The sequence below is a fragment of the Lithohypha guttulata genome (genome assembly GCF_036872675.1).
Source record: "Lithohypha guttulata strain CCFEE 5908 chromosome Unknown scaffold_5, whole genome shotgun sequence".
Lineage (NCBI taxonomy): Eukaryota > Fungi > Ascomycota > Eurotiomycetes > Chaetothyriales > Trichomeriaceae > Lithohypha > Lithohypha guttulata.
The window spans coordinates 1660123-1684607 of record NW_027042754.1 but is presented as its reverse complement, the minus strand read 5'-3'; the positions used below and the strand labels follow the sequence as shown (position 1 = coordinate 1684607).

The window sequence follows — 24485 nt, the reverse complement described above, 5'->3', positions numbered from 1 at the left end:
AACTCGTTTAGTATGGGCTGCGTGTCCTCGAGCGAGTACCGAAAATCCAGGAAGGCACATTTTGTTTCACGGACCATCATTTGTACTATGGCCCAAAGTTGCTCACAAGCGCCTGAACCACATGACCAGGCTGCCAGCCCTGATCTTCTAGTGATTGGGCTTCTTTCAAGATCTTGCCAAAGTAGACAATCCTCACGTTCGCACTGGAAGCGATAGTAGCTTCACTCCGCAGTCTCCTCACCAGCACACTGACTGGTTGTCCTTTGCCAATCAAAATGACCGTGTCCGGTCCGCCACGATCGCTCAGCCTGCATTTGACTTTGATTCCATCTTTCTCGATTGTGTCCTTGCCTTTGTCTACCTTCTCTTGCATTGCTGTGTCGGTAGTTGTCGATGCAGGTGGTAATAAAGCGTTCGCCTCGAGCTTCTTATCCATGGACATTTCGCCAATCACAGTCTCGCCACCGTCATCGTCAACGAGGTTCACCGGATCAGTGATAATGTTTGCAGGCAGATGGTAGAGCATTCCTCGTTCGTCATAGGCACCATCTTCCAATTTCCCGGTAGGCATGGTAATCCCTGCAGCATCGAGTATACCCTGCGCATCAGCCAGGTCGTGCATACGGATCAACTGCGTGACTTCTTTCAACGCGCTCCATATTTCTGGTCTACCAGTGACGCGGGTCTCGAAGAAATCCGTCCGTTCGCGCTGTAGTTGCGAGCGTGTCCATGTCCGATCCTTACTTGTCCACGGCCGTGGTGAGACAAGTGCTGTATTGTAGGGGTCTGTTGAAGGAGCTTCGTGCTGCTGAAATTGACGGCCAGTAGTGGACGAACGTGGCGTTGAGATGTTTGATCTCGAAACACCTGGGCCTAGTCGAGACTGGTGTCGCGAGGTGGTCGTCGATAGAGGTGCATTTATGGCAGTCTGTGAGGTGATTCCGGCCGTGTGGTTGGCACGTGTGGAGGGTACCACAGAGGCAGGACGATCAGCTGCCTCTGGCCGTGCTTCTCGGGAGGAGCCGCAACCCATGTTGGTCTTGCTGTCGCTGCTGCTGTTCTTTCCGTACAAATGCTGTTGAATTGTGTTATCTGCGAGACATGGAAAATACTTCAGAGACAGTTTTGCTCTTGTTCTGTTTGAGTTTCGCACTTTGATTTGGAACGATTGCGACTCTTATCCACGACGTCATTCACCAAGCACGGGTCGGTTCACGCGGAACAGGCTGTTGATTTGGGTGGCCGATTGGATCGTAGCGAACGAAATTGAGGCTCAATGCCGGCTGCCAGCGTAGTTGTATTTGGTGATGAGCTAGACAGAGTCACAACTCAAACGAGCGTTGCTGGTGGCAAGGAAGAGAAAGAGTAAGGTACGGTGCTGAATGCGTTTACCATGAAGCGAGGCGCAACTTCCAAGACCCCATCTTTGACGTGTCCGAGCTGGGTCCAGATCTGCACGCCGGTGGCTCGAAAAAGCCCAAGTGCCGGCCCATGTGAGCCAGATTTGGCCAGGGTTGTTTCGGTACGCTTCGATCGCGTGTGCTTATAAAAAGGATCCAAAAATGAAGAACCTCCTTTACTTGACGATATGACCTCTAGGTGGTCTGAAGTTTATCGGACAATGCAAACTGACCAGGCTGCGTCATTCGAATACAACATAAATGACATTATAGAGCACATCTAAACATGTATCTAGAAGCAGTTACACAACCCGCGATAATGATTCACAAGTCACGAATCCGTGAATGTGGCCGCTGTATTGAACATCTTGCGGTACTCACGATCCATGGTCCAAGTTTATCTGAGTTCAATGAGCGGAGAGGTACCAAAGATTCCTAGCCCCTTCTTCGTAACGTGAGTTAGCTCTAGTTGTTGATATCTGCAACGATTAGCATTTCGTCAGAAATAAGGGAATACGTTCAGCTTACTTCTCGCTTTTCTTGTGGAAATAGACTCCACTGATCTTGCCTTCTTTCTGGTTCAAACAGATATAGTAGAATCCCTCAAAGCTGGCTCCCTGAATATTACTCTGCTTGTGATCAGGAACAAGGAAGTGCTCCTTCCATCGCATAAAAACATGGTCTTGTGTCCACCATGGCTCGTTGTCAAGTGGAAATTCAAAACTCATATCTCGTTTGGCATGGGAGGTCAGCTGTCTCCAAGGAGGGAATCTGAGCCAATGCTGAAGGTCCACTTTTTCGTTTGCACCCCAGGCAGGATCCGTGGTTTTGAAGCTGTACCTTTGGTTTGGGCCTCCGACGATCTGGCCAGTGAAGAAGGTTTGAAGCTTGGGATGCTCAGGCGTCAGGCCACGGATCATCAAATAACCCGAGATACTGCTTTGCGCCATATCGACCGTCAAGATCGTCACTTCGACGTTATATGTCTGACGATCTGACTGCTGTGTGCCAACATACTTGGAGTAGGGCTGGAACAGTGAGGAAGGACATTTCATGGTTGGACGTTTGTCTGTAAAGTCCCAGCGAGGGACTTTACTCGCTCTGTTGAGTGAAATATCTACCTTCGCTAAACCATACGGTAGCGCTTCTTGTGCAGGTGTTGCTCTGCTTGAGGTAGGACTAGAAGAGAGTGCCTTCTGCTGAGACACTTTCGGGGACTGTGCCTCGGGTGAATCAATGTCCATCCCACCATCATGATGGTCGAAATCTTCTGTAGCATGTGGCATAGTTTCAGCCTCCTCTTTCTCTACGTGGCTAGATCTTAGAGGTGCCAGAGTTGTTTGACAAGAAGAAGCGTTGTCGCCGTTCCTCGTTTGCCATGATTGTTTGATCCCGTCATCTTCTAGGTTGGCATTGTCTAGCTCGTTTGACAACGTTTCCTCCTCTCCTGGCACTGTTATTGTAGGCGAAGTCGCTGGGGTGAGATACATGCTATCCTCTTGGTTCATGGCCATGCCAGCAGCTGTATTATCGTCTGTTCCAACGGACTCAGCATCGTTCGTGGAAGCTCGGGACGCAGAGCGCATGCGCTGACCAACTGACAACTCGTCGGACAGAGGTATATGAGGTCGAATATTCATGACGTGCGAATGCCTCATATGCATATCAGAGAATACATCTTGAGATGGTGGCATGTGAAGATGACCAAGCGCGGTATTATCATACGGCCTACGTCGCAACCGCGATTCGAAGCTAGAACACTGCTGTGCTGGCTGTGTTGCACAAGTTACCTGAGGATAGAAGACATTGAGCAAGGGTATTAGTATAAGATACTGATTGGCTTGCAGAGGAAAGGATGTGAAGCTGGAATGATGATCTCGGAGCAGTCACGAGAGCGCCTCGAGCAACAATCAGTCTATTGCGCCTTCCGTCACCGATGCCGAAGTTCAAGCAGCTTACAAGGATTGGAATTGCGGGGATTCGAAGCCACTTGACAATCTGATCCACATCTCCGCAAGCTCTTCTCAATTCCATTTCCAGCTGCATTGGCACGTCCTTCCAGTAGCCTCGTTCTTTAGTTTGAGAAAGTAGGTGCATACAATATAGACGCAACTTTTGTGCTTACAACACGGTAGACACAAGAAAGTCCTCGTTGCGATGATCAACGTCACAAGATTTTCCATCTGTCCACTCTAGCATTGAGCTGTAGATCCGCAAGGGCTCAAAGCCTCACCACTTCTCAACCTCAATACCACCCAGCCAGTTAACCAAGCCCATCGCTTTCAGCAGATTGCCTCTCAGGTTCAGATGCACACCATCCCACTTGTCCATCTGAATACTCATGTTCCACGTGCCCAAATGCTCGACTCCCTTGCCGAAGAACCTCCCATCTTCTTGATGGATAAGATTGTGCATGCTCGTTTCGAACACTTGAAGTGCTTTGTCACCTTGGGTCAAGATCCACTGGTCAGGCTTCAGGACGCCAGCTGCTGAAGGAGTAACGAAGAGGACGTGTGCAAGTGGTTGTCCGCGCGCTTCAGCAACTCCTTCCTCCGCGACATTTGAAGAACCTTCCCTTGGCAGGTTTTCTGGTCGCAGGTACGGCGCAGCTTCATACATAGCATCAAGGATACCCTGAAGCCAATTCACGGTGGCCTGCAGGTCCATGTCATTCCACAAGCCATGCCCAAAAGCAAACGCGATCGGTTTCTTCGGCCTCTCTTTCGGAAGCAGGTTCTGCAGCCTCTTCAACTCAGTTGGATCAAGCGGGAACTTCAACATCAACTCAACCACGAGATTAACAGGCGAAGCCATCTCCTGCTTCCCGTCAGCCGTCCTAACCAACCCGTGAGGACAAGCGAAAGAATCAGGATCGTGAAGTAGCACATCACTCGTCCTGTATATACCCTGAACCGAACACGCTTTAACGTCCATCTGATGCGTACAGAAACACTTCTGGCTCTCCTCTTCCCCGAAATTCCATCCTGTAACCGCACCGTATCCTAGGTCTTTTCGTAGTAGTACATTCAGAGCACCGACGACGTGTCTGATCAGGCTGTCTCCTACGACGATGACTTTTTCGAACCGGCTGAATATTTCGCAGACTTCTTCGGTTGAGTACCATCTCATATCGCAGTCGCGGGGCATGTATGGTGCATCGAAGCCTATGCGGCCGCCACCAGAGAAGGCTCGCAGGAAGGATTGTCGGTCTGGACATAGAGGTGAAAAGGGCTTGTGTAGACTGAGGGACGAGATGTTGCATCTTGGATGCTGGCGAAATTTGTAATTGGCGAAGGTATCGATCACATCTGGCTGACGGTAGGCAGCAAGATTCGAATTGTCTAGGGTGATAGGTGCGAAAGGGTGGTATAAATTTGAGGTATTGTCGCTTGCCGACGAAGTGTTGCTGTCAAATTCAAGTGACTGGCAGCGTCGAGTTGGTCGTAACGTACTTTGCTTGGGCCAGAATGCTAGTCCGAGGACGAGTATGATCAGTGCTGCGAGCGAGGCGCTCGCAGATGTATTGGTAAGTAGTCGTCGGTACCAGAACCTGAAGAAGGCCGATAGGTGGTAGTGCTCGTGTCGTGAACCACGTCTGGTGCTGTGTAGCTGTTTGTGTACAGTCTTCATCGTGATTCGTGCAACCTGTTGTTGAAGGTAATGGAGGCAAGCATTGGGTGAGTAGATAATAGTTGTGAAGCACAACACAGATTAGTAAGTCTTTCAGTGGGCAACAGTGACAACAATAGACATTGAGAAGTCCCGGGTAGTCATTCTGCTGTGCCCACACCTTAATGTGGTTTATGTGCTCACTTCCTAGAATGTCTTCACGATTTTTAGGCATGAACGTAGTCTTTCTTCTATGCCTAAGTGACCGTGGATATCATACCGAAAGGATTTCCCGTTGGCTTCAAGATCGACAGTAGACTGGCCGTCTTCTGCCTTTTCAAATCAATCTGACCTTCCTCTTCTTCCCATTTCTGGACTTCTTCTGTGGCCTTTTCAACTGCTGAGCTCTGTCCAATCCCCAGACCAAGCCAGCCTCTCGATTGTTGTGCCTCCTCCTTCTTCTGCCTTGCCAACCGTGTCATCTGCCGCGCCATCTGCTGCCAATTCTCTAGTCCAGTACTCAAACATTCTCGACATCGGTCGCGGCCATTTTCACCTTGACCAGCTCTCTGATCGTCCATCAACCACAACACTGCCTCTGCAGCATCAACACTGTCTCGTGTCCAGCTCAGGCCCTTCTCTCGTTCCTGCCCACCTGTCGCGAAGAGAATCTCACCAATATACGTCATTACACCCACCTCCTCGCAGGCTTCCTTCAGACTATGGAAGGGTTGCTCGTCACCACTTGTTTGTACATTGAGCTTATCCGATTCGCGAAAGAAGTCGATGAAATTCTGCAAATAGCCTTGGACTACACTTCTGGTCGTCTGAGCTTCTCGTTCGGCTGGTGTCATTCTCTTCTGCCCTGAAGCGAGCGATTGAAAATGTGGAGGTGCTGGAGGAAGGGCTTTCCTTGCACGCAGCACACTGAGGAAAATTGGCAGTGCCTCTTTCACCTCACCATGTTTCGCGTGCCATACCCCTAACGCAGTCGAGGCTCTGAGCAGGTTCTCACTGACGAATCGCTCTTTTCCCGCATTGATGACGCCAGTCTGAATGTCGACTACGTGATCAGCTCCTTCTGGCAAACCTCCAGCGGCTATGTCGATGGCCCAGTCATACATCCCTGCAGCTGTCTCCCTTAAATTCTTGTAATCGTACCAATCAGCACAAGCTAGTGCGGCATCTAACCTTTGACGGTTGCTGAATCCCTTACTCGTTAGAATCCTGAGGTAATAGGCCTCTGGAGCCTCCATGGCAGCTTCTACCTCGTTGAAAGTAGGCACGTTCAGATGCGCGCCGTCCTTATCCCAGGGAACAGCCACCGGCCTCGGGTTTTGTGGTCCAGGAATATTCTCCCATGTGTAGAGCTTAGTCCTGCTGTTCAGTTCTTTCCCTTTCCTCTTCACATGCCCGTCAAGATATTCTGCGACCTTCGCCAGTCCCATCAGGCATTCCCAGTAGCCTTGTTTCCACTGCTCACTCTTCGCGTTGATATCGTATCCAATCTTGCCCACACCGTCCACTAACAAGGCACCATTCCCACCTGCGACCTCTTGCTCTTTCAGCCTCTTCCCTTCACGCCTCGGATTCTCCAGACGTTCCTGCAGGTTCGATAAATACTCATAGGCAAGCCCCCACTCTCCTTCTCGTGCAAACCCACGCGCCGAGATCCTCCATAGCACGCATTTACCATTACGCCCATCCCATCTTGCCCTAAATCCCCACTCTACAGGTGTCGGAAAGTCGTGTTCCAATTCAATCTCTTGAACGCCGTACCACACCATCCAAAACATGAAGAAAACTGGCCAAAAATACAACTGGAATCGTATCTGCCATCTCAGCTGCTCTCGTAGACGCTGCTTGCGAGCCGTGGTCAAGTAACGATTCCTGATGAAGCGGTTCAAGCATGCTTGCAAAGACTTGTCATGGTAGGAGGGGTGTGATAGATATGGAGCTTGAGGCCGCGACCGAGAGGAGAGCGTGGTGAGATGGCGGCGGAAGAGTGCCAGATGAAGAGGGGACGGGGAATGATATGTGAGTGGACGAACGGAGGATATTCGTCGGATAAGTTCAGAGGATGTGTTGCGTTCTGAGTGTCTGAAAGAATTCAATTGCATTCGGGGATGTTCAGTTCGAGGCCGAGGTCTGGAGGCATATGGGCGTGTTCGTATTGCGAAGCTAAGTACCTGAGTTCGTGGCATTGTTCTGACAGCTGCGACGTAGGGAGCAAAGCCTCGGAGGCTTGCAAGACCAGTCAACAGTTCGAGTTGAAGTTCGGCAGTTACTGGCTGGCGCAACTGATACTACTACATGGCGGGATGGGGTGATGAGGTAGTTGAATCAACCACGATCTGTGCCAGGAAGGTTAGCCGCCTAGGACCACTCCGAGTGAAGAATGTGGAGAATCGATAATTGATATCAAAACGACTAATATAAGCACCAAGCACTGCATGAACCGACAGGTATCGTTTAATCATACTACGACATGTCCAGAATGATAAGCGGCTGTTAGCCTATCTGATATTGTTGCTTCATCTAATGCTACTTGATAACATGGTACATGCACGCATAACTTCATCGCTCTTGACCAAAAAGACAGACTTCGTTCTCCTCACCAGCCAAACACCATCGCTTCATGCTCTCTATTTGTTCAGTAAGCAACAACAATGCTGAAAGATGCGTTCCGACGCCGTGTTACTAATGTATGTGTCTAATCATAGATGCTCTATTGTGTCATGTTCACATCGTCTCGGCCGCCTATATTCTCTCCGTCGCGATTCTGAGGATTGGCAAGCTCGTCTGATGAGCTCATTGGCGTGTCAGACGACATCACCGCTTGTGCCATAAACCCTCGTGGTAGCAGAGGAGGTTGGGCTCGCCGTAATGTTGAGGGTTCGGGATAGTAATCGTACCGTAACTCGTGGTCAAAGTCTCTGGCTATTGTTGCTTGTGTTGGAGCGTGGTCTTGATCCGATCTGTGCCTTGAAATTCCCACATTGCGACTGGCTGGAGGCAGCTCAGTATGTGCTACATCAGCATAGGAGGGTGTTCTCGTCACCATCCCACGATTGAGGTAATTGCCTATCCTGGATCTGCTCTGCACTCTAGGCAGCTGTGGATGGTGCGGGCTGTGAGACCTTGATGGTCCCCTGCTAGGTCCACGACTGTTCGGTATTGTGGAGAGGATGGCATCATGATTGACCTCAAACGAGCTGACATTAAGATCTGGTCTCAGACCAGAGGTGCCATGTCTGGTTGGAGGCCGAACTGGCATGTAGGGTGCGCCATGAATGGAAGTCTGAAAAACCGGCAACTGCATATGGTCGGAGCTAAATAGTTCAGGCTCGGGATGTGGTGCTCTTGAAGAAGCACTTGTATTGCTAAACGTGCCTCTCGCAGGCTGAGGTCCAAAGAAACCATTCGAAGCGTCCATGGTATGTCTCCTAGACTGGCTGCGAGATCTTGATTGACTTTCTGTGTCTAGTGATGCCGGCGTCGGCAGTGGGCTGGGGGTTCGCCGCCCCATTTGCTGTCCAAACTGAAGCGGAGCCACGGTGTTGTAATATTGTGGTGTAGGTCGTCCTCTCATATCGGGTGTCATCATCCCTGGTGTCCACGGCCCCATGCGCTGCATCTGCTCGCTTGGAAGCAGAGGCATTTCGATATGGAAGTTGGGATGAGGGAGATCGTGGAAGCTTGCTGGTCTGGCTCTTATGCGTGTTGTTGTCCGTGGCATGCCGTGTCGACCAGGGCCAAAGACAAGGTCAATAGGCTGTTGGTCATTTCCATCTATTGTGCCGTCGGATAAGCTGTCGGCATCCGGACTATCAGGACCCACGACTTGCTCGTCAATGGCGTTCTGCTGCTCCTGTTCGCGCTCTTGCTGTTCGACGGCGAGTCGAGTCAAGTATTCTCTTAGTCGTGCAACTCCGTCACCAGAGAAGACACAGAACACGTCTCGCTGCACATGTGTAAACTCCGTAGGTGCTTCGCGGCAGAATCGGGTCAAGTCGTCGCGGAGAAACGCTTGCACGCCAGTTAAAGATAGGTGAGTCAGTCGAGGACAGTTCAGCAGAAGCTGGGTAATCCCTTTCAGCGTCAAGCTTGTGCAGTAACTCAGATGCACTCTTTCCAAAGACACAAACTGGGTGGGCATGCCGGGCCTGCCAGAGCCGGAACCATACGGGCCTCGAGCCAGAGCAACGATGCTCGCGTCTGTCAAGTTTTGACACTTCACCAGGCCGACTCTCCTCAGCTTTGGCAGCTTGGCAAGGTGTCGCACACTGGCATCGGTGAGCTTCGAGCAACAAGCTAAATCGATATAGCGTATTCTGTTACACTGCTGGACGAGTTCGATGACGGCATTGTCAGTCAGATGCTGACAATGGCCGAGGTGGATGTAATGCAGATTTTTGGTCAATGTACAGATGGCTCGTACGGCACGGTCTGTAATATTGCGGCACTTGGCAAGCACGAGGTTTCGTACGCGTGGTGCTGCAGATATGATTCGTGCGATAGCGTCGTCGCCAACTCCATCACATGCTGTCAAGTCAAGTATCCGAAGAGCATCAAACTTGAGGCCTGATTTTAGGTCGGTAAAGGCATGGCTGTCGATGCCGACACATTGAGCAAGACGTAATTCCCGAAGATGAGGCAAGTTCGAAAGGAGCGCTGTGACCGAGGCTGAGCTGATAGAGTGACAGCCTGCAAGGTCAATCTCGAGGATGGAACGGCAGTTTTCGGCCACAGCGATTATAGACTCGTCTGTGGCTCTCGCAACACCATTCAGTTTGAGCTGCAAAATGTTAGCATAACCAATGAAAACAGTATCTTGGAACGTACCCTCTTCAATTGTGTGCAATTCAGGGCGATTTGCAACAGAGACTCGTCTGTGATGAATGAGCAATTTGTAACATTCAACCCCTGCAATTTTGGACAGTTCTCGGCCACACGGAGCATAGATTGATCAGTCAAGGCTTCAAGATCCGTCACGTCCAAGGCTTGTAGTCTCTTCGTCCCGTCAACTAGACCCATGACGGCAGAGTCTGTCAAGCGCGAACAGCTCGTCAGGGTCAGTCTTTCCACAGCCTTGCAATGGACGAAGGCTTGAATCGTTCCATCGTTGACCTTATCCGCGATGCCCGACAAGTTCAATCGTTTCACCATCTCGTGGTATGGAAAGGACGGGTAACCATCAGATAGTGTTCTCGCAACGTTGAGAAGATTAGACCATTTACTACACAGCGGCCGGTGCCATAAGATGTTGACCGTGTACAGAGCCCAATGGTAGCATACCAGCATGCAGTTCCGCAAGTCGCCCGTGGTGGTGAGCTTGTTGAACACATTGATCAGCAGCTCGGGCGGCAATTTCTGTATAGGCGAGAGCCGAGCAATGTGTTCCATATCAACTTCCATCTCGTTATCCCTGATCGCAGTCAGGGCTCCTAGGGTTGAGGCTGAGTTGTTCGGGTGCAACATGAACTCGATATCGTCGTCGAAAGGAGTGGGGGAACAGTCGCTGTCGGATTCCACAGTGAGAGAACTCGCATTTCTAGTGTGGTTTGTGTGGATGGGAGGCAATCTGGGTCGCAGAAGGTCGGCCATGATGAAGGAATGTGCAGTGTTTATTGTAGCTTAACAGTAGGCGCGGCTCGAGCTTCGCGAACGGGTGGTAGCAACAGATGTGGCCACAAACCGCAGCAGACAATTGTTCTGAGGTTTCAGTCACCTCATCAAACAAATACTGAGAGTATCTGGAGTGTGAGCGAGTTGCAACGGTGTTCGGTAGTGCTGTCGACTAAGTGATATGTGAAGTATTGGACCTGGCTGCCCTAAGGCGAAGCGGAGGCAGTGGACTGGTTGATTCTGTTCAAGTGCATGTTCGTGTGTCTGCTACCAGTCTGAATCAATAATACGCATGACAGCTGCAAACAAAGCGCGATCGCAGACGTCAACTGCTGTAGATGTGGCAGCGCAGCAGTGTGTTGTTCAAGGACAGCCGGTAGAAAAGGAGCAGTGGAAGAGGCAGGACCTTCCACAGCGGCGGGCAACTTGGGCAACTTGAACAGTAGCGCGCAACTGCCTCGACGGGCGCTATGATGCTGCCGAGAGTCACACGATTCGATTGGGCACAGGAGCCACGCACCTGACAACAGACTCGTGCAATGTGATATTGTTCCAGAAGTCAGTCAGTCCTCTTTGAGAAAGATCGATAGACCACTATGCGATCCAGGTAATACAGCACGAAAGATCTGCAGGCATAGGTCAAAAAAGATGATACTGGCTCTAGAATGCCGCGAGATGGCGCAACTCCTTGGATAGGCGTGTTGGTCGATCCGAACCTCCACAAGCACGGGCATTCAAGGCATCGTGCTTAACCTAAATTTCACTGGTTGTAGCTTTACTGAAGCTTCAGGTCCAGATCGCGCGTCACACACTATTTGTGGCGCAAGCGCCTCGTATTGTCTTCCTTTATTGATGCCTATGAGGACTTCGGTGAAGACATCAACGACACTGATCGTTATCACTATCTCAAATACTATCTTTATACTGACTCCCGGGTGTCTTTCTCAGCTTCCATTGTCCACGACCTCAGTCTGGATGCCCGATGTTTGGACTCGTTAACCACTAAACTCGATCTACCAACCTCTAGCGTATTTCGACTCATTTTCCTATTGGTGCTTCGAATGCTTAAAATCAATTGAACTTACGGTGCCGGGCAATACACTTGAGCGGGCACGCTTGAATTGTATGTTAATGAGACAGCCATGGTTCCGACTTGTGAGCTCTGGAATGCAACCTCGCCAGGAAACTTTCATTGAGCCATTGACGTGTATTCATTGTGGAATCTCTCTTCTGATTCTTGGATCAGAGAACCACCACGTCGATCGAACATCGGCTAGCAGAAGCGCCGTCGTCCGATAGTCCACTCATGCATTCTTCACAAATTGCCTACTTATCACTCTTACCAGCAGCACGGAAATCGACCGCAGTTTTCTTGACTGCTTTCGGTGTCTACTCGGGTAACCACCAGTACTGAACTACAAACAACCCTACGACGAAGTAGTATCGCGAGCTTCAGAGTTGTGCAATCAAGGTCCACCTGAATCTATGGTCAGCGAAACCTTCAATCCATCTCGAACTACTAGTAGCCTGATGACTTCTCGACTGACATGGTATGAAGTGATTCTGACGCCAGAACACCGCTTGTCTGGACAGAAAAATCAAGTCCTTCGAAATTTATACCACCAGTTAGCAGTGCTAGGCTTGTAGGAACATGACTGATCAGGCCGACTCATGGAAGTCTTCTGTACGCAAACCAGGGCTTCCGACTGCTCACGAACGTGGGTACCAGATACCGACCAGAAAGATCAGACTGCTTACAAATCGTGCAACCAAGTACACTTTGGGCCATCGTCTTGTCCTCCCAGCCTACGCAGCTGACCAGCCTAGCGACACTGGCAACTCCAACGTGATGCGGGGCCAATAAGAGGATAAAGGGCTGCCTCGGACTAGTACTTGCGGCTCAAGGTTGCGACCGTGTTCGACTGGGATACATGCAGCCGAGGAAGACGACTACAGTATAAAGTCTTCCGCTTGATACGCACCAAGTCCAATTCATTGACCCGTCGCACATACCCAAGCTCTGCAACGATTGCCATGGCACCGCCACTTCCACCTAACAAACGATACATTGCTACACATGACGCCAATGGCAAGTCTGTATATGCCAGCTCTCCAGACCAAGTCTATATTGCTCCAGCTGGATCGGCCATCAACGTGGCTCGATCATATTCTGTACCTAACGTTCCAGTCAACTTTGCTGACGACGAGGATCTGAAAGGGTACTTAGCTGGTCCGGAAAGTGTGTCGAGCTTCCAACGCACAGAAATCGTTGTACCTTCCGAAGGAGGTAATAATAACGGTGCCAATTGTCTTGTGGTTGATCTGCAACCTGGCGCGTTTTCCGTCATGCATCAAACTGTGAGCAATGATTTCTCGATTTGCGTGATCGGAACAATCGTCCACGAACTGGACAGTGGTGAACGGGTAACATTGAAAGCTGGTGTAAGACTTATCTCTGTGAGTATGCCTGATGAGTACTTAACATGTCATAGGACCACATCGTGCAACGAGGTACCAACCATCGATGGATCAATGCATCAAAGACTGAGCCAGCTCGGTTTGTTGCGGTCACGATACCGTCTGTTCCTCTTGAGATTGGCGGAGAGGTACTGGAGGAGGTTCACATTCCGGATCAGTCAAGTTATCAGCCAAAGTTGTAAGGTTTGAGAACAATCCCTCCGGTACGAGAAAATGGCGTCGGCGAGTGCAGTGTAGCTCTGGAGAAGAATACATGCTCTGTCAGCCGTCACTTCCTAAGTCGACCTGATCTTCGCCTTCCATTCTCGGCCTCCTGTTCTGCTTCGATTGTCTGAGTCTGTTTGGGCTTCTTGGACACCTTCACCTCGCCATCAGCTGCGCCATTGGTCTTGGTGCCTTTCTTCGATGAGCGCTTTGTGGCAGATGTTGTATGATCGTTCGTCTCAGCAACTTCTTGGGGTTCTTCCTTTTTCGCCTTCTTTGCACTTGTCTTCTTCTTGGGGGCAGGCTCTTCGTCTTCTTCAGGCTCCTCCTCTTCTTTGACACGTTTGGTTCCTCTGGTCTTTTTGGTTACTGGAGCGTCTTCTTCGTCGTTAGGAAGGTCTTCCTTCAAAGGTTTGGCTTTCTGCGTCTTCTTCGGTTTCTCCTCCTCCTCAACGTCACTCACTTCTTTAGCAACAGCACCAGTCTTCTTCTGAATGGAGGGAACCACTGCACTCGTCCGGCCACCGACGGTAAGAAATACTATCTTCTCACCATTAGGCAGAGTCTTTGGAGCGTCTTTCTTGCCCTTGCCCCAGCGATGCTTGAACAGCCAATCATTCGGAAACTGATCGCTATCTGCAAGCAAGTCGACAGCAGTCTGACAAATGTAGTGAATGCTTTTGTGAAGTTTGACGATTTCGTCGTCAGAAAGAGTGTTGGCATATTGCTCGGGATGCATTTTGGCGTTGTACATGATCTCATCGCCAACCCAATTGCCGATACCACTAATATTGGCTTGGTCCAACAGCATAGCCTTGATGGGTACCTTCTTCTTGTTACACAAAGCCTTGAGCCACTCGACTGTGACTTTTTCTTTATCTTGAACAGGATCCGGACCATTCTCAACCAGTGGGGTATGCTGCCGAATATCCTTAGCTGGGCAATCGACGAGGCGGATGCGACCGAATCTTCGAGGATCAACGTATGCAGCTTCGATCTTGTCCTCTCCCTTTCCATTAGTCTCAAGCATTAGCTTCCAATACTTTGGTGGCCAAGAGTCATCCTCGTCGTCTTGTTTCCTGTAGTAAAAGGTGTGTTCTGACTTGAATTTCAACCACCCGGCCATACCAAAGTGAATGACAGGATGTGGAGGAGTTGACATGATCATCCAAAAATATTTGCCCTGTTGACCAGCATCGACGACTTTCTTGCCAGTTAGATGTTTCATCATTTCAGTATGGCTGGTGCCAACCTTGCCAAAGACGTTGCCATCTTCTAGGGCTGTGACTTTTTGTAGTGTCTTACCCACAAGATGTTTGCGAATGTAATGTACAGCTCTGGCAACCTCTGCTATTTCAGGCATGGCTATAGCTGACCCAAGAACGATATTGGTGAAGCTGAGAGTATCCAACTACGTAGTTGTCAAGAAAAGTGGTAATTGCAAAGGCAGTCCAAAACGATATCAACAACACGCAAGAGCTCAAGACGATGTAGTATATTACACGGACTCCAGCAAAAAAGTAGCTGAATGTAGAGAGCTGTCGAGGAGAGACGCGTCGTGCTCTCAGTCGCGATCGAGCGCGCCGTCGATGACTTCATTCCAAACCTTGGAAGACTCGGATGATTTCGATACGAGCACTACTTCCGTATATTCGACTTGGGCACGAACTTTGCAAAACACAGTACTATTCTCAAGTTCGTGAGTGCACATCTAGTTGATTCCAGGAAATCACTGCCCTTGCCTCTACGTCGAAGTAAATCAACGGCACTCACACCTAGTCGCCGCCTCGGGTCCAGCATTTCCGTATCGATAAGTAACGATCCACTCATCTCGCCATCAAGCTGGCTTCATTCTGGTGGAAAGCGTCTTCATCTCCTCCTGCTACAGCCGACTCTCCCCAATCCCAGCAATCTCAGAAAGCCACAGTAACACCAGCTATCAATCGCAAGATGTCGACAAAGCGGATTGGCACACCCATGCCGCCACTCACGCCGTCATTATGCTTCAACACCAGTTACTTACAAGACTTCCTTCGCATATCGAGAGCACAGCTCGACGACACGATAAGCACTAATTTGAACAGCCTTCAAACACCATCGATATCATCCCCATTCGATCCTTCCTCCACCTCAGATCCTGCGACAAATCGAAGAGGCAGGCAACCTTTACCTGCAGATACCTGCACTGAATTTACACAGCAGACCATCTTCCCTATATGGTCTTCTCGATCACGGGTCCTCTCCTACTGCAGTATCGTCGCCACTTCCCCGGATCCTGATGATCCAGACAAGTCGAGAATAGAAGCTGAGAACATAGCCCATAGTCATGCCGTGGTCAATGAGAGGTTAGATCCTTACTCTGGGCGGTTCTTCCCACAAGAGCCGAGGACTGAGATTCTTGCGAGCACTTTGAGGAACGAGAACTCGGTAGAGAACATAGTAAGAGAGAGAACATGGCGTATACTGAACGAGAGGTGCAATGCTCTAGATCCTTCACGCAAGGGATGGCAAGAAGCTTTCAGCCAATGGCAGTCCAGGAGTTGAAGTTGAATATACCCAACAACTCTAATCAAAGTACTCTGCTCAGTGAATAATTAGCAACGCCACAAAGTTCAACCCAAGAATGGCTGCCCTATGGAACATATACGCTCCGACCACGCGACGAGCCCATTGCGGCGACGCTTCAGCCTGCTCTTTCCATCTCGGCCTCTTGCTTGTCACCCTCCTCTCCATGTGCGCTATCGATCCCATGCTTGAACGAAGGTACGAGATTGCAGTTCAGTGGGAAAGACCAAACCACAGTGAAGCAGATTGTCGGCAATATCCAAGCTGTTGAAATGCCCACTCGATCAACCAGCTTGCCCATGACCACTGGCAAGATTCCACCACCGCATATTGACGTGATTGTAATGGACTCAGCCGTCGATGTCCATTGTCCAAGCTCTGTTGTTGCCGTTTCGAAGATCATTGGAAAAGACGGCGATTCCGCAAACATTATCATGCAAGCAAAAGCCACTGCAGCCTGTCCTTTTGCTCCAACGCCAACTCCCGTGAACGCAACGGCACCTGCCAAATAACAAGCCAGAATAATCCGTCCTTTGAAGATGCCTTTCATGATTCGTGAGTTTTTAACCAACGGCAAGGCAGGTACCATTACCAGGGCGGCTGCAACCAGTCTGCCTACCATGAACAGCACTTGCGCCCAAACCATGTTTTGTGCTGCCTGTTTGTCAGAATTGCATGCGTTGACTCGCATGTGCTCGATGAAGAACTTAGCTACCGTGACTTGACAGCCCAGGTTGAAGAAATTGGCAACCACTCCGTACCAGAAGCGGGTATATCTTCGAGAACAAAGCGGGTGCTTCCAGAATTTCCATGCTGACTGCTCTAACTTGGGCGATTCTGACACAACCGGCTCGACAACGAGCTTGGTTCTGAAAAAGAGGATCGCGAGGGCAAAAGCCAGAGCGAAGATACCACAGCCGAGCCATCGGTAGAAGCTGATCACAGTATGCAGATTACCTGCCTCGCTTTGGCTTGGAGGTGGAGGCATCAGGCACCGTCCAGGTTGTTTAGGATCAACCAGTGGTGCTATCTCTGCTTTGGTCGCGTCAAAGATAACCGCATTTGCCAGCAAAGGAGCAATAACCGTACCGAAAGCCGCCATCGACTGACCGAATAAGATACGAAAAGTAGCACCCTTTCGCCTTCCAACATTCACTGTGTAAGGGTTCGCAGTCGACTCCAATCCCGACACACCAATTCCAACCACAAAATGCCCGAAACACATCATACTGAACTGCAGCCTCGCCGCCCCAATCGACATGATCTGGTCGCCAATTCCAAGGAATAAAAGGCCAACCACCGCAGCGAACCGATATCCATATTTCCGCACCAGAGGTCCGCCGATGCACAGGGAACCAGGCACATAAGCCGAGTAATACGTCAGTGCCAGCAGTGCCGCGCTGGCTCGGTCGATGCTCATGGTCACTTTGATGTGATAGTTCATCACATCTAGGAGGCCGTAGGCCAGGCCCCAGCAGAAGAACAGCAGCGAGAAGCAGCTGACGCCGGACCACTCCTGCCAGGAAGTGATCGAGTTAGGCTCGATGGACGAGCCGGCCTGGACGTCGAAGGACCCAAAGGCCTTCTGGATGGAAGACCATGTTCGAGACATGGTCTGCTTGAAAGGCATCTTGTGAAGAGTAGATGCCTTGGTGTCGTGAGGATGGGTTGAGGTTAGGTTGAGATGACAGTGAGAAGACTATTGGTTGTGAATGGCTTGAAGATTGTCAAGCGGACTGTTCTGATATTGAAGTAACATGTATGTCAACACTCTTGTCTTCAGACAATAATCGAACTACGAGAAGAAAGTACTCCAAGATTGAGGGAAAACATCAACTTCTTTTATGCCTTTGGAACAGGTCCTCAGACGTGAAGGTTTAGGCAACGGGTCCATAATTTTGACAAGCGCAGAATAACATGGCAACTACAATCTTGGGTACGTTGAATTCATTGGTCATTCCGACAACATAGCTCAGTCCCCGGACGCAGATAGAGTGCTGTGATTGATACAAAACAAGGAAGCTCTATCAGAATTATTCGAAATTTGTGCTCGTGCCACGACCTGGTTCCATCTCAAACTCATCGAAGAGCAGGTACTTACCTGCCTACCATGACTCCGGATGTGAGCAAATTGCGATGCATCTGCTATTTCCCCGTCCTCAATCCCTTCAAGTCATCGCCTATCCATCAAACCTCGATCAAATCCTCCCATTCGCAAGCCCCCTCATGCAAAACTTCATGCTCCGGCTGTTGCCCATCCAAAACCGGCAGGCCTAGCAGTACCGTTTCGTCCTTCGAAGGGAAAGTAGTGTAGTGTCCAGACGTGTATACATCGTCAGCGAATACGAGGCCGTAGCGACCGCCTACTATCCATGCTTCGTCTGTGCTTTCTGGTAGTGTGATGTGCTAGGGTTGAGTTAGTGAGTGGAATCTTTTTGTGATGGTTGAAGAGAGTGGTTGAGTGCTGAGATAGGGATGGAGGACATGGAGGAAATGCAGACTTACGCCAAGACCTGAGATGAACCAGGACCATCTGTAAATTACATGAGATTAGCTGGACTTCATAGCAATCGTTGATTTAAAGTCTTAGTAAAGATAGGGATTGACCAGTTCCTTCCTCTCAACAAAAACCAACAAATTCGAAGAGACTCCTCAACTTACTGGGCCCTCGGCGCATTCTTATACCCACCCACACTCCCCGGTCCCTGTACTATGAAACTAGCATTTCCCGCCACGGCACCCAGACCAGCAACAGCAGCCCCTGTCGGACCAGTACCTGATTCAGGGATCACAAACGGCGGCTCAAGGGACCAGCATTGTAGAATAGAGACGTTGCCACGGTATGTGAGGGCTGTTACGTTGAGGTGTGTTTCGGAAGCAGCTGTTACTGAGGGGAGGAGTGTGAGAAGGAGGATCGCTGAGATGACGAAGAGGCTATGAGCTTTTGTAGGAGCTATAAAGTTCATTGTGAGTTGTAGTATGTGTACATGGTCTTGTGAATGGAGGAGGTATATACCTTAAGCAGGAATAGGTAGCACGGTTTATCGCTCCTGCATTAGCGTACTGTATACATTGAAGACACGCTGCTCTGCTGTACAATACTGTACGTGTTACACCATGTCCGCCAACCAGTTGGTTGCTTGAATATGACAGGGTAAGTGTCGCTCAATCACATCGTTACTCGTGCCCACAAGAATGGAGCTACCTGTATCCTTCGTCAACCAACAAAAAGAGCACGAGATATATAATTTTTGAAGGTAATGCACAAACCAGTGGACCTGCCCAAACGCTGGGGCACAATACAAGATACACAAAGGTGAATAGGCTTCGGTAAGACCTCTAATCTGACTTCCAGAGTAGTCCCATACTTTTGTTATTATCTATTCTGCATACAGCTCGCGCTTCGTTCATGTAACATATATGCTGATGCTACAGTATCAGTTACGGTCCCAACACTACAGGTGTCCCTTGGCGATGCTCTGAAGAAGAAAACATCACGCTCGAGACTCATTACTTCTGGACTACTGAACGTTGAAGCAAATATCAACCTCCATCAATCAGCGATTCTCCAACTACCAGGAATCTGAAGATCCTCGCTCGATCGACTGACCCCATGCGATCTGCTCGTCTGGTCCTCCAACGTAGAGCTCTCCTTGAATATAGGATTTACCTGGCAAGAAGCCTCATTGTTCGCTGTGTCAGATTGAGGCATATCGCTTGTCTCGTTGAATTTCTCGTCGTAACCAAGGACTGGTTCCCACAAGGAGGAGTCACTAGTTTTCAGCCATCGTATGTTTTCTTTGTCCTCAGATGCTGGCCGCTCTCTTCGTGTCACATCTGACAATATTTGCTTACCCATGTTGTTGCTGTCATCCATCGCAGGGGATGTTTTCCTTGCAGCAGCTGAGGAAACGTCGTGTTGACCAGGAGATCCGCCGAACAGACCTTCGCCAGGCAGGGTCTTCAGCTCCGGAAACTCTACGGATCGGCTCGCAGATATGTTGCTGCGGTATCCTTTGTCGGTCATATAGCCCTGCCATTCAGTACTCTTCGTACGATACAATCGACGCCATCGATTGAGGAACAGAATCTTGCTTGATTTTCTGAATCGATCGGACACGTCAGTAGGAAAAGACATGCTTTTGGTCCTCTTCCTGTCGAGTCGCTTAGAGCGGATCGATAGCATCCTTAGGGTACTCTGCATAGCGAAAAGTGCTCCAGTCGAGGTTCGCCTGTTGAGTATTGGAGTATTCGGAATATCGCTAACTTTGTGCTCACTGCTTTCCTCGCCAAAATCACGAACATACACGTCATCCTGTTCACTAGCAGGACCATTCCGTGTCCAGTATTGATGACTCGGGAACGAGGCCCAAATTCCAAGCAGCTCCTTGACTGGTGGTGTATTGCCTGCACGATTTGAGGCGCCATTGGTCACTTTGAGAGTAGCGAACGAAGATTTACTGGACAACTCTGGGGAGCTTCGTTTTTGCAGCTTCCGAGGCCTTGAACCTTGTGAGACTGGCAGTCGTGAAGCTCGGAGTTGTGGGAAACTAAGTCTCTTTAACGTTCTTAATAGGTGGCTTGTCTTCAATTTCTCGGATTGTTGTTCTTGTTGTTGATCTGCTCTTGCATATGGACCTGCACTCTGCGACCTGCGGATCTCTGCGTCGGGTGTCTGAATGTGTAAGCTTGATCGATGCTTAGGCCGGATTGTATTCAGAGAGGAAGGGCGGCGCAAGTAATCCAGTTCAATCGGTGGCATCGACAATAAATCCCTGGCAGCACCAGTCTCGTGGGCGTCCCGAAAGGCACGGTTCCACATGTCAGTCGCCGACTCTGTGATGCAAAGAGGGCTCGCCTCAGAAGCCACCATCGCGATAGCACTGTTTCGTCGTTGCGTCGGAGTTGCTACGTCCACAAAATTGTAATTCCAACCATGCCTTTGTCCGTCGGTAAGCCATCCAGCGCTGAGACGCCTCGCTGATGAGCTGTTAACTTGAGTGACGGAACTATCTAGCTTGGTAGAACCTCGATCGCCGCAGTCCTGGTCAGATGCTTGTTTTGCCTCGTTTGGCTCTGCCGGAAGTACTCGCTCTATTGAAGCTATGTCGGCTTCCGCGTCAGACTCGATGTATCTGTGTATCACCTTGGAGGCTGCTTCAAGTGCATTTGATCGATCTGCCGTGGATGCAGACAAACTTCGGGATGGAGTCGGTTCAAGTGGCAAGAGAGCTTCTCTACCGGCGTGTTGCACCGGGAGTTCAGACGATGCCGCTCTACCACCTATTGCTATGCTATTCGGGTTTCGAAGGATACTAGTTGTGCCATCTAAACTCGAAAAATGTCCTGCACCTGAGGGTGGCCCACCATCGTGAGTATAATATGAACTTGCATCATCCCTGTCGGAGGATGCAAGCTTCGTTCTGTCAGTGCTCGTGCTACGTCGTGTCCATTTTACTGCTGCAGCTTGAGCAGGTTGTTCAAATAAGCATCTTGTATGCGGGTCTGAAGGCTTTCGATTGTGCTCTGCCCTAAGTCTCGTGGGCATCTGCGTCACTGTTCCTGATGCGAGACTACATGGGTGTATAAGAGATGCATCAAGTGACTTCCGAGAGGTGTGCGGTGAAGCTGATGGCGATAGCATCATGGCTGTAGATTTGCTTGCAAGACGTTGAGAGATGTGCATGTTGAAGAGATGCACGGATTTTGAGTGTTCCGATGGCACCTCCGAAGTTATGGAGGCGACGTCAGTTCGTGACTGCTCATATGAACTCAGCTTGGAAGCATTGTAGCTTGCTTTGTCGTCTTTGTGGGTGACCAAGGAGCTCTCTTCATCCGGAATCGCAGTCTTGGGAGAAGTAGCCTCCCTGGCCACCTCAGATGACAGTCTCGACGGTGATTTTCTCGCCAAATAATCCAGCAAGCCTGGGTCCAGTTGCTTCGAGAGCTTGTCTGGCTTGCTCGTAGAGGCACTCGTTCGTGCACTAGCTCTCGTATGACTGTTCGAACTGTCACTGAGCTTCTTCACGATTGTTTCGGGCGTTTCGGGCACTCTTCCCAAGCTGGACGATCTAGGATATTGCAAGGACAGCTTTGAGGTCACATCAGTGCCTCTAGAGTCAGCACTTTCAGTACGACCGCCTCTATTGGTGGTTGGTTGCTCAGTCGTGCAACGGGTGAGGCCTTTAATAAAACGCTCTGATGCTGCGCTTGGAGACCCACTTGATCGTGTTGGCAGTGCACTATTAGAGACGGCCTTGACAGGGCTCGTGGGATGATTGATTGAATGGTCGTTCGCCTTGCTGCCAGGCGATGTTTCGGCACGTGGAGCCGCTTGCCGCGGTGAGGGACTGTAGTTCGACATAGAGTCATCCGGTCGTAGTTCCACGTCGTCGGTATATTGACGAGCGTACACTGGGCTGGCCTCCAGGGTGTCAAAAGTATTCCGCAGATGTGGAGTTCTGATACTCTGTGCATCACTATCGTAACCGTTGGCGTTGGTCTCTCCAGACCTGAGTAAATCGCTGAGGCCTGTTGAACCTGCACTGATGCCTAACACGACTGCGTCACCATCAATGATGGGCTCGAGCACTTTCCGAGCTATCTTGTCATCGTCCTCGTCTTGATATTCGACTCTTGAACTACTCTTGCTGAGTCTCGATTCGGAGAGCTTCTGCCTGATATGCTGTGACAATCTGTGGATTGAGGTGGACTTCTTCCGAGACAGGATTGGACTCCCAGTGTTGAGAGCATAGGCTATATCAAGAGAGTCGTCAGGACGAGGACAAGGACGTTCGGGCGAACCTCCGATGGGCGTGCTCTCGTGTGGACAAGCTGGAGACTGAGTGAAAAGTCGTCGGAATTGGTGCACGTTGGTCATTTCTGGTTCGTGTGGCACATTGACCATGGCGTAGGGGACCGGTCTGCGAGGTACTGTAGGTGGTACTGATACTGGTCGAAAGGGAGATGGCTCGCCTCGTTGCTCATCTTGGGTTTGGGAAGGATAGAAACAACACAAAGCGTGTGGTAAAAGTCTGCTCAACGTCATGATTTTGAGTAAGCATGCAGCAGCAAAAGCATGAGTGTAGAAAACGTGCAGTATCTGAAGCTGGTCTCGTCGCACATCAAAAGCTGACTGGTGACTGGTGGCGAAGGTCGTGCTATTCTCGTTAGAAGAGACGCGATTTGAGATGTCGGTCGGTGCATGTAGAAGGTGCACGCCGAGTCAGCTCTTCGAGGGAAGGAACGACCCATACCGTCAAGAATACCTCACACTTCAAGATTTGGGTTGCAGCTAAGACTTCAAGATGTCGTACAAGGTGGAAACATCATATTGATCAGGCTTTTGATCTGAACATAGAGAAGAGACCCTTCGACTTCCTCGGGAGTAAAGATTGCCGTCTGTAACCCTGATCACCCTTCTGCATTGCCATATAATCTCCACTCTCCCCGAACAACTTCGCCATGTTCGCATTGAACTCATCTTCCTCGTCCTTAAACCTTGAGATAGGCGGAGGTAGCGCGGCACTGAATTCGCTGGCAGTATCATTGTCAAATACCATGTCCTTGCCACTGGCTATCTGGCCAATTGACCCCTCCAAATCAAATTCAGTCCGACTCGCTCCTCTTTCGCCTTCCCTGTCCTCGAATATGCTCGGAGAAAACCCACGATCTTCGTGTATTTCTGGTAAGTATAGTTTATGATCGAACGCTGAAGAGCCCACTGGACTTCTGGCACCATCGCGTTTCCTGCTCGTTGAGCTCTGAGAATAGCCGTTGGATGCACTGAAACTTGACGCCGAACTGTCTGTCCTGACGCCCCATGTTGAGGCGGTAGCGCTTGAAGCAGTAGTCATCGATGGCGTGTTACGGTTTCGAGCAGGTGGGGAGCCGGCTAAGGAATGTACCGTTATAGGGCTGCCTGACCTAGTCTGTGCTCGCGGTCCTTCGCGAGACTCAGGTCTCTGTATTGGGAGGATTAAGTTCGTACTTGAGTCCCTCCTGTGACCAAGGAAAACCTTGGGCACTTCAAAATAGTCAGACGGAGGAGTCACCTCAGTGTCCAAAAATCCATCGAAGTTCGGCTCTTCCAGTATCGGACAGGGAGCCCATATTCGTGTGTCTTGCGACCCTTTTGACTCGGCTGAACTGACTCGGCTAATTTCGGTAGGCTGTATATGTGTGCTTGCTATTTTTGAAATTTGCAATGCTTTCACGGGCGCCGGTTTTGTCTTTAAATTTGTGAAGGGCTTGCCCTCACACCTCCAGATCTCAGGAGTTGTCCGACCACTTCCGTTGCTTGCATCCTGTGAGTCTGGCAAAGGACATCTCCAAATATCAGGGGTCAAAGTCCCTTCACCTCTGTTCCGCTTTATCTCCGCTACTGTGTCCGTCGCTTGATTTGGATCGGTCAACGATGCAAGTTGGTTTTCGTCTCCTACAAAAGAGTTTCTTGTCTTTGCCCGAACGACTTCCTTCGAAGAGACAACCACTCTGCTCTGGTCAACCATGAACTTGTGAGATACAGGCACTGCCGACTGTGGCCGTTGCTTCTTTAACAACTTTGTCGGCTCCCTTAAGATGGCATTGGGTTTCGCCTCC

General features: G+C 50.1%; 10 protein-coding genes across 10 annotated transcripts; 1 reads left to right on the top strand and 9 right to left on the bottom strand.

Moving 5' to 3' along the window:
- Nucleotides 1–85: 85 nt before the first annotated feature.
- On the bottom strand, nt 86–1193 carry LTR64_007073 (uncharacterized protein; the record flags this gene model as incomplete). The annotated part of the gene is made up of 2 exons (XM_064901397.1): nt 86–1092; nt 1154–1193. The coding sequence occupies 2 exons, from the start codon at nt 1191–1193 to the stop codon at nt 86–88; spliced, it is 1047 nt and encodes a 348-aa protein (XP_064752473.1).
- A 604-nt stretch (nt 1194–1797) lies between these two features.
- Nucleotides 1798–3040, bottom strand: LTR64_007072 (uncharacterized protein; the record flags this gene model as incomplete). The annotated part of the gene is made up of 2 exons (XM_064901396.1): nt 1798–1879; nt 1929–3040. The coding sequence occupies 2 exons, from the start codon at nt 3038–3040 to the stop codon at nt 1798–1800; spliced, it is 1194 nt and encodes a 397-aa protein (XP_064752472.1).
- Nucleotides 3041–3629: 589 nt separating this feature from the next.
- Nucleotides 3630–5030, bottom strand: LTR64_007071 (uncharacterized protein; the record flags this gene model as incomplete). The annotated part of the gene is made up of 1 exon (XM_064901395.1): nt 3630–5030. One exon carries the CDS (start codon nt 5028–5030, stop codon nt 3630–3632), a length of 1401 nt encoding a protein of 466 aa, XP_064752471.1.
- A 236-nt stretch (nt 5031–5266) lies between these two features.
- Nucleotides 5267–6805, bottom strand: LTR64_007070 (uncharacterized protein; the record flags this gene model as incomplete). Its single annotated transcript, XM_064901394.1, has 1 exon — nt 5267–6805. One exon carries the CDS (start codon nt 6803–6805, stop codon nt 5267–5269), a length of 1539 nt encoding a protein of 512 aa, XP_064752470.1.
- A 932-nt stretch (nt 6806–7737) lies between these two features.
- GRR1 (SCF ubiquitin ligase complex subunit) lies at nt 7738–10616 on the bottom strand (the record flags this gene model as incomplete). The annotated part of the gene is made up of 2 exons (XM_064901393.1): nt 7738–9807; nt 9855–10616. 2 exons carry the CDS (start codon nt 10614–10616, stop codon nt 7738–7740), a joined length of 2832 nt encoding a protein of 943 aa, XP_064752469.1.
- Nucleotides 10617–12671: 2055 nt separating this feature from the next.
- Nucleotides 12672–13297, top strand: LTR64_007068 (uncharacterized protein; the record flags this gene model as incomplete). Its single annotated transcript, XM_064901392.1, has 2 exons — nt 12672–13079; nt 13130–13297. 2 exons carry the CDS (start codon nt 12672–12674, stop codon nt 13295–13297), a joined length of 576 nt encoding a protein of 191 aa, XP_064752468.1.
- Nucleotides 13298–13383: 86 nt separating this feature from the next.
- On the bottom strand, nt 13384–14682 carry LTR64_007067 (uncharacterized protein; the record flags this gene model as incomplete). Its single annotated transcript, XM_064901391.1, has 2 exons — nt 13384–14600; nt 14625–14682. 2 exons carry the CDS (start codon nt 14680–14682, stop codon nt 13384–13386), a joined length of 1275 nt encoding a protein of 424 aa, XP_064752467.1.
- Nucleotides 14683–16002: 1320 nt separating this feature from the next.
- LTR64_007066 (uncharacterized protein) lies at nt 16003–17514 on the bottom strand (the record flags this gene model as incomplete). The annotated part of the gene is made up of 1 exon (XM_064901390.1): nt 16003–17514. One exon carries the CDS (start codon nt 17512–17514, stop codon nt 16003–16005), a length of 1512 nt encoding a protein of 503 aa, XP_064752466.1.
- Nucleotides 17515–18071: 557 nt separating this feature from the next.
- LTR64_007065 (uncharacterized protein) lies at nt 18072–18850 on the bottom strand (the record flags this gene model as incomplete). Its single annotated transcript, XM_064901389.1, has 3 exons — nt 18072–18290; nt 18390–18417; nt 18546–18850. The coding sequence occupies 3 exons, from the start codon at nt 18848–18850 to the stop codon at nt 18072–18074; spliced, it is 552 nt and encodes a 183-aa protein (XP_064752465.1).
- Nucleotides 18851–19437: 587 nt separating this feature from the next.
- Nucleotides 19438–22791, bottom strand: LTR64_007064 (uncharacterized protein; the record flags this gene model as incomplete). Its single annotated transcript, XM_064901388.1, has 2 exons — nt 19438–22640; nt 22689–22791. The coding sequence occupies 2 exons, from the start codon at nt 22789–22791 to the stop codon at nt 19438–19440; spliced, it is 3306 nt and encodes a 1101-aa protein (XP_064752464.1).
- Nucleotides 22792–24485: the final 1694 nt, after the last annotated feature.